At 45.6% G+C, this 8,978-nt stretch overlaps 1 protein-coding gene across 1 annotated transcript; it reads right to left on the bottom strand.

The window, feature by feature from the left end:
* Positions 1-1,589: 1,589 nt before the first annotated feature.
* Positions 1,590-4,245, bottom strand: LOC124647109 (protein Rf1, mitochondrial-like). Its single transcript, XM_047187093.1, has one exon. The coding sequence runs from the start codon at positions 4,243-4,245 to the stop codon at positions 1,786-1,788; it is 2,460 nt and encodes an 819-aa protein (XP_047043049.1). The 3' UTR covers positions 1,590-1,785.
* Positions 4,246-8,978: the final 4,733 nt, after the last annotated feature.

Here is an 8,978-nt window from a genome sequence, read left to right as displayed (position 1 = left end):
ATGCCTCAAATTCGAGAAAATTAAATAGTAGTCCTCTTTGTCATATCTTCTCCATACAACTGATTACTTGCTAGTCTTAACAACAACAAAATCCGTGAAATCAACAGTGCATCTACTACAGGTATATAAAGATGTTAAATAAGCCATTTATTTATGACACGCCCTAATATTTTGTATTTTCAAACAGAGAAAGCGACCATTACAAAAAATGGTAACTTTAGTATAGGGAGGTACAAAGAAAACAGCTGTTTAAATGGCCAATGCTTCACGGACTGAGAATAGCAAATGAAAATCAGAAGCGGAGTCTGGTATTCATACTATAAGGATGCATGAACGATTGAAGTACAAAGAACAAGATGTAAAAACAACATATATTCTTTGTACAAGAGATAGGACATGATATCTCAGAAAAGAAGATTGAACATCATGAACTAGAATATGTAAGGTAAAATAGAAGAGAATATGCACTGGCTCTATCAAAAAATAAAGAGAAATATGCACGGAAGAAGCAGAATTGCAACTCGGACATTATCATAACTGCATTAAACAGAACCAAAACCAAGACAGAAGTGATATCTGTTTCTTTCAAGCTGTAGTTATACAAAGAAGATTTGAACAAAACTTTTGTGTTGACACGAACCTGATAGTCAAGCTGTTATAGCCACTAAACAGAGGAGCAAATGGAGAAACCTTAGACCTGTATACACCGAGAGGTACATATATTTGACCGGCCGACCAAGATTTTCGCATAGATTTCCAAATGTCATTGCAGTTTCAACCTGCAGTTGCACCATTGTAACCTTGCACCTTTCATATTATCCTATTATATAACAGAGACAATTGCATTTATAACTTGATTTAGTAGAATTTAACCAAGCAGACATCATCTAAAAATACCCTGGCCAAACATGATTATCATAATCTACCTCGATACTAACCAAAGCCACCAGGCCCAGCCAGGAAGCATGTCGCACATATCAAATCAGAGGCTTAGTGCCAGATAAGAATAAGTCAATAGAAGAGGGATTTACTTTAGTAAAACATCTTACTATCTCATCAAGAGGGAGTTAATAGATCCATATATAAAGTTGCAAGGGAAGACATGGGAAATGCACTTTGGCTCATAGGAGCATTTGCTCTCATTATGTGAATCCACATTTTGAAGTATCAAAAAATTCTAAACTAAATTTTTACATGTACATCTAAACATTTTATGTTGGTACACAAATTTTCAAAAAAAAAAAAAATTCATGTGGCTCCTGGAAAAAAGACAAATTTTGATGTTGTAACACGACTATATACAACACATTTTTTTATCTTTTTTGTACACACCACACAAAATGTTGTTTTTCCACGAAAACTTGTGTACGAACATAGAATGTCATGATGTACACCAAAAAAATTATGTCAATTTTTTTTAACATTTTTAAAATTAATTTTTAATTATTTTATATAATGGGAGCATTTGCTCCTATGAGCCAAAACGCCACCTCCGGGAAGACATGCGCAACAAAAACTTGAACATGATATGCATAGAGTAGTGTTAATGATCACCGCAAGATACTGCAGCAAGACTGACCCTCATGAAAGAAATTTATCTGGTTGAAGATAGAAAATACCTGCCACAACCCTCCACTCTACACCTAAGATAGACAATACTTTTGGGATCAAAACACCATGGTGGCACCATCAACCAGTTCGATCCTGGTGTGCCCACAGAAGAGAATACATGTTCACATCATTGAGAGGGAGCTCTGAACCACACCAAGGCTTATCAGCCGAGTCCTATGCAACAAAACTGACTCCATCAAAAAATTGGTACTTTGCTGGGAGCAAATTTATTTGTTCCCGATATTTCCCTTTCCCTGAAAAGAGAGACAGTAGCAATGAAGTAGTTGAAGCTTCAAGTGAGATGCTCTTCCCATCAACTTTAGACATATAATTTCCAGCCTTGACTATTTCCCCCTTTTCCAATAATGTTCTGATGATATCATTTACAAGACGAGAGCTGGGAGCACAACCACTCTTCTCCATTGATGAGAACATACTGTCAGCTTCTTCCAGTGATCCTTCTTTTAGAAGATTATTTATCATAACTCCATAAGTAGCAGCATTAGGCACCAACCCACTGGCTGGTATTGCAGCAAACAAATCTTTAGCTTCTTCTATTTTCCGAACCTTGTACATTGCATTAATCATGGTATTGAGTATTGCAATATCAAACTTCACATTATTTGCACATAATTTATGGAAGAGGATGATGGCTTCATCAGCACAATTATTTCTGCAAAGTCCCCCAAGGATTATTCTGTATGTGGAAATGCTCACTGTTGTTTCACTTTCAATCATCTCCTTGAACATTTTCTTTCCAGCGACAGTTTGCCCAGCACGGAATAATCCATCCAGTATGATGTTATATGTAACAGTAGTAGGTTTAACTTTCTGATGCGACATTTCTCTAAACAGACTCAACCCATCAACAATCCTTCCTTTTTTAAGATAGCCATCAATAAGTGTAGTATACGTAATAACATCAGGCTGAATGCCAACTGATACCATGGCATCAAGCACTCGAGATGCTTTCTCCATCTTGCCGACTAAGCAATATCCGTCAATCAGCGAATTAAATGTAATAACATTAGGTGTCTCACCTATCTCCACAACCAAGTTGAAGATATCGTGTGCGTCCAAAACCCTTCCTTCTTTGCATAGACTGTTAATTATTGAACTGAAGAACACAATGTTGGGTCGAGGAATATCTCTGTCCATCATTTCATAAGCCAACTCCTTAGCTTTCCCTAAATTACCATGTGTACAACAACCCTGAATTAGGGAGTGATAAACAACTGTGTTTGGTTCTACCCCGATGTAAATCATCTGACTGAATTTGTCCATAGCATCAGCCAGCCTGCCCATTCTACAAAATGCAGCTATTAGAGTCGAATAGGTGAATACATCTGGACTGACTCCTTGTTCCTGCATTTGAGTAAGTATGAGCATAGCTTCGTCCATCATTCCATGTTTAGCATATGCATCAATTAAGATGTTGAAAACATAGGAGTCGGCTACAATACCACTGTCTACCATCGAATTAAAGAGATTAATCATATCAGCAAAGCATCCTTGAGACGCATAGCCGTGGAGCAGAGCGCCATACGTGACAATATTAGGTTTGTGGCCCTTGGTGGTCATGGAATCAAAAATATGTGCAGCTTCTTTGGTTCTTCCATGCTTGCAAAGGGATGCCACGAACGAGTTCCAAGTAATAATATTTGGTATGAGACCCTGGCTTGTCATTTTTCTTAACAGTTTACTTGCCTCTTTCCACTGGCCCAAACTGGAATATCCATGGATCATGCTAGTATATATCACTTCATCCGGCTGAACACCATTGTGAACCATCTGCCGAAGGAACAACTCTGCCTTGTCCATCACTCTGGCCTTGCACAGCGGATCAATAATCGAGTTATATGTGAACACATTAGGTACAACCCCTTGCTGCGCCATTTCATGGAATAGATCGCATGCCTTGCCAATTTCCCCTTCCTTAAAGAAGCCGTGTATGACGGTGGTATATGCCACCACATTGAGGGAGCAGGCACCTCCTTCTTTCCTCACTTTCTGAAGCAGGTCCAGCGCTTGTTGACTCCTCCTGTCATCACATAGGCTCTTCAGGACAATGGAGTATGAGAAGGCATTAGGCACACAGCCGATCTCGGACATGCGATGAAGCAGCAGGTTGACAGCATCATCGGTCCGTTTTGCATAGCAGAGGCACTTGAGGAGGGTGCTGCCTACGATCTCATTTGTCTTGAGGCCTGTCCGGAGGAGGAGGCCGAAGAAGGCAAGCCCTAGGTCCGAGCGAAGCGCGCGGCAGCAGCTGTTCATGAGGACGCCATACGTGAAGATTGTGGGCCGCGCCACCTGCAAGCCGGCTTCTTCTCGGCGCACACGGTTGAAGAGGGCGATGGCAAGGGCAGGCCCATCTCTACAGGCTGCGGAGTCCGGCGCACGGGCGAGGGCGGCGAGGAAGCCGTTCAGTGAGCGCTCAGAGACCGGGGCGGTCTGCCGTAGCAATTCGTCGAACAGGTGGTGCGCGTCCTCAGGGCTGAGCGTGCCGGCGCGGGCGCGCTCCGTGGCCGCGGCGAAGGCGGCGTGGGGAGACCAGGAGCACGAGGGGGGCGCGGGGGAGGCGGTGGTTGTGGAGGAAAGGCGGCGGCGGATGGTGGAGTGGAGGCGAGGCATCAGGATCTGCCGGTGGCGGGGCAGAAAGCCGCCGCCCTGAGGTTCTGCTGTCGACAGATTCAGTTTCAGTTTGGTTGTGCAAACCGTTTGTAACAAACTGATTACTTTTTTCTTCTCATTCAGAAATATGGGCAGTCTCCTTGTTCTTCAAAGCGTTCTCTATGTGACATATATCTATTTATTTATGCCGTGTCAATGAAATGACTTACCGAACTGTGAAGAATAGTAACATATACTACAATGTACAGTATCTAAACTTGTACGCCAGTTTCGGTTAAGTTGTCGTATTTCAATAATATATTGCAATACAAATTCACTATTGTTGATTAAACAATTCTAAGTACGTATCAAAGAATGTGTTTTCCAAGCTCTATCTTGTAAATATGACTCCAACCATCGCTTAAAAAAAGCTGTTGTATTTCGGTAATATATATTTTAATCTTTTCAATGCGCGTTGGAGCCAAACCTTTTGAATTTTTATTGCTAGTACAAAATTATCATAAATACATAAATTGGATACTTGAAAATCGTACGGGTATCCTCAGAAATAAGTCGTATAAAATATAATATTATTTTGTTTCAAAGATGTATCGTAATGCGAATTTTGTATTGTTGAGTAAACGATTATACATCGCAAAGAAGAGTAAACCATAAGTATGCATCAAAGTAGTGTGTTTCCTAGCTCCATTCTTGTAATAAATACCATAATTATAAACTCCCATAGAGGGGAAATTGGATAAGATTAAGAAAGTACATGGGTTAGAGGTATAGAAAATAAAAGTGGAAAAGGATTTTAACAGAATAGGGAATTCCTAACCCAATAAAAAAAGCCATCTTGGTCTTAGTATGGATAGAAGATCTTCCTATTACTATTTCAATCTCAACTATGAATTGATTTGATAGATCCGATATTCATAATATTGAATCGATTTTGTATTATCAGAATGCAAGCCCTACCCTTGAATGTGCGGCTAAAAAAAGGTGTTTATCGATAAATTTTATCCCAACCTTCTTAGAAGATATCCTTATCAATGATTGTAACCCCTCTGATTAATCAATGAAGTTCCTGATTTGCAACAAGAAACAAATCTTTAAAATTTTATTTGGGATATAATATTATCAATATGGACAACCAAAACTTGAAAAATCATCTGCATGTCTTCGAAAAAAAACATACACAGAGATTTTTTTCTCAAAGTACTTTCAAAACTACAACTTTTTATTTCACGAATATTTTGTAACAACCTAATGGTAAACTTGTATTTTATACCATACTAGTGTCCAAATAGAGAAGTTCTTAGAGCATCTCCAACATCCTTCCTATATTTGGCTTGGATTGTTAAAAACTGAAAATATAGCAATTTGGTTGAAAAACCTTGCTCCTACAACCTTTGTATATATAAGTGGTCTCCCCACCAAAAAAGTTTACAAGCTTGGTATATTGGCACTCCCACTTTGTATATTTGCAAAGCCAAGAGGCACTTCATATAATTAGGAAAGCACAGGCTGGAGGACCAACTGCCGCTCGGTGAAGCTTCCTAAGAGCATCTCTAGCGGAACCCCTAAAAGAGGCTGAAACTGAATAAGTCCGGCAGAAATACGGGTTCAGGCCGAAACTGGGCTAGAACGGAGCCCGAACTCGCGGCCTGGCCCGTAAAACAAGTTCGGGGGCCCGAGAAACTCGGCGGCCGCCCTGTATTAAAAGGGGTCGCGGAGGGAAGTTTGGTTTCCAAACCCTACTCCCCTCCGCCGCCGCCTGCCCTCTGCTCCGGCGAGCAATCCAGCTCGCAGCAGCCACCACTCTCCCCTGCTCTGCGACCCGATGGCCTCCCGTGGTGGTGTAGCAGGGCGCGGCGCGAGATTGGGCGGCAGGGACTCGCCGCCACGCCCCCAACCCCCCCCCCCCCCGTGTTCTGCAGTGACGAGGAACACCTGAAGTGGAACATGTCGGAGGGCACGAGCAAGCGGAGCGCCCGCCGGTGGACGAACTGGGGGCTCACGCTCCCAGGGAAGCTTACGAGGTACGGAAACGGCGGTGAGGGCTCGTCGTCAGGCAGCTCCACTCGCGCACCGCGACCCACCGTCGAGGAGGAGGAGCTCGTCCCCACGCGGTTGCCGAAGTTCTCCGTGGGCGACTACGTCCACAGCTCCGACGAGGAGGATGCCGCCATCGCGCAGGTGGCGGCCATCACGGAGGCGGAGGCACGAGCTCACTGGCGCCGGGAGGAGGCGGACGCCGTCCGCCAAGTTCGCGAGTTTGAGGCGGCTCTCCGCGAGCAGCGCTTCCGCCGTGTCAAGCTCGAGATAGTCGATCTTGACGACGAGGAGTGAAGCTCCTCACCCGCATCGATGCCGTCGTCTGCCTTGCTGCTTCGCCACCACCGACACTGCCGCGCGCATAGGAAATTTGCTGTATGTTGCTTAAAATCGATGGTCAGCACTCAACAGCGCATCGAGTGGTGCCGCGGCGTGGGGGTGGGGGTGGGAGGGGGCTGGGGGCAGTGAAGTGAGGACCGTTGGGGAGAGGCAACAGGCAGGAGATGGGATTTCTTTGAGATTCCCTCTGCCAGATGGAGATGTCAAACGTAGGACCGGGTCCAGCCATCGGGAGGGTGCGACCCGGGTCATATAGGATTTATTTCCGAGCATGCGGCGTGGGCGGGCGGGGGTATGTGCAGCAGGTGGACGAGTGGCGGGCATGCGCGTGGCGGCGGGCGGCCGGCTGTGCATGGGGCGGTGACCTGCCGAGGGTGGGTGAAGGAAGAGGATAAGAGAAAGTGGAGGAAGAAAAGAAAGCAAATAAAGTGTAACCCACTGACATGTGGGTCCCACGTTCTAATTATTGTTTTTTGAAATAACTATATATTTCATTAAACAATCCTTTTACAGACATTACACGTATGGTCACCACACGAGACAAATATGCGTGTCAAGCAACTTTGCACAAGAAACCCCACAAGAAGTAAAATTACAATTTCATCCTTAGGGAAACTTGTGACTCGCTAAAATGCCGTTCATCGTCCTTCGCCGCCAATTATCGGAAGGCTAGAAAAGCAGAATTGTGTATGGATTGATATACCTTCTCTCTCCTAATCTTATACCAAAACTTTTTTTTTTTTTTGAGGAAGTTGCGGCGCCATCTCATTTATCAGAAGAAACACGTACAAGACGCTGGAACTCACACGAAGCTACCGGACACAACACGTATCCCAGCACAACGACACAAAACACCCCGGAAGATAAGAAAATTACACTCCCATCCCTGGGATATTTTGAGACGAACTCGCCATCGCCCGTGTCCAACCTCCTGCGTCGCCGGAGCGCACGCCGGAGAAAAAAACGGAGCACCCCCTGACCATGGATCCGCAGGTCCCCATCGCGACGAAGACGCTTTGTGAGCCGATGATGTAGCCCGCCGCACTGCGACGGAGCCCTTCTCCTTGTGGCTCGTCGGCCGGGGAGATCCCCAGAACACCACGGATCCCGATTCCGTCGCCTCCGCTCGAGATCCTCGGGGAGAACACGCCGGAGCCGCTCACCACCAACCCTCCACCCTGCACTGGAACAAATATCGCACCGGAAGCGCCCGAGCCGCCGCTCAACAGAGAAGCAAGCAGCACAGGCCGAGCTCCTGTACACGGATTTCCTTGATCTCCCGGCGACGCCAGAGCACACGCCACCGCAGCGGAGACGAGACCGAGGAAACAAAATCTTCTGACTGGGCCGCCGCCACCGCCTCGCCGACCCAGTCCAAGAACACGATTCTCGTCGCCGACACCGGCAGACGAGAAGACCTAGCCTCACCGCCCACGCGGGACGGCAGGAATCTACGCCAACCAGCTCCTCGGCGCCGCCCCGAAGGACACCGACGAAGTGAGAACGGAGCTGAGGCAGAACCCTCTGACGCGGCGTCGCACCCACCAGATCGACGCCTCCAGAAAACCTATTCCTAGCATTATGTACACGCCCGACACGGACCACCGGGGTTCCCCATCCCTCCCGCCGCCGGAGCGGCCGCCGGAGAGGTGGAGAACCCCCGGGTTCGCCGGCGGCCTCTGCTGGAAAACGGTGGAGCTCCCTCTTCTCCTCTCTCAACTGTAGCAAGAGATAAGGTGGAGCGCCCCTTTCACCGGATAGTGTTAGCTGCTTTAGGTGTTGAGTGTGAGACTGTCAGTCCCTTATACCAAAACTTTAGCAATCCAGAACTAGCAAAATTTTAGCAATACTATTGAAGATACTCTTGGAGAAGGAGAGAAATCAAGTGCAGATCAAGCACTTTGTCTACATTCTTGCAAATTGCTCTTCGAACTGATCTGCCTGCTTCTCTCAGCTATTCGATGGAGACCTCGAGAACTGCATTCGAGTATTAGACTCGTACATAGATCTCATGCATGTTCAAAAAAAGAGAGAATAGATCTCATGCGTCCTACCGGGACTATCAAAGAGAATTGACTTTGCCAGTCGACCCTTGTGCGTGAGGAAGTCCAGTGGGTAAGACTAGTCATAGTGGGGAGTAACATAGAGTAGTAACATGGTGCATGTTACTATCCTATATTACTACCTTCATAGTGGGTAGTTACATATATGTGGTATCATGCATGTTACATTTATTAGATTATAGACTCATCTTGTCTTGAGAAGTGTGATGTTATGGTAACATAGCTAGTTACCACCCCACTCTCTTTCTTCATTTATTATCATGCCATATCACCAAAATGCTTTGAGGTGTATGA

This window comes from Lolium rigidum, chromosome 4 (assembly GCF_022539505.1).
Source record: "Lolium rigidum isolate FL_2022 chromosome 4, APGP_CSIRO_Lrig_0.1, whole genome shotgun sequence".
NCBI lineage: Eukaryota > Viridiplantae > Streptophyta > Magnoliopsida > Poales > Poaceae > Lolium > Lolium rigidum.
This window is presented reverse-complemented; position numbering and strand designations above follow the sequence as displayed.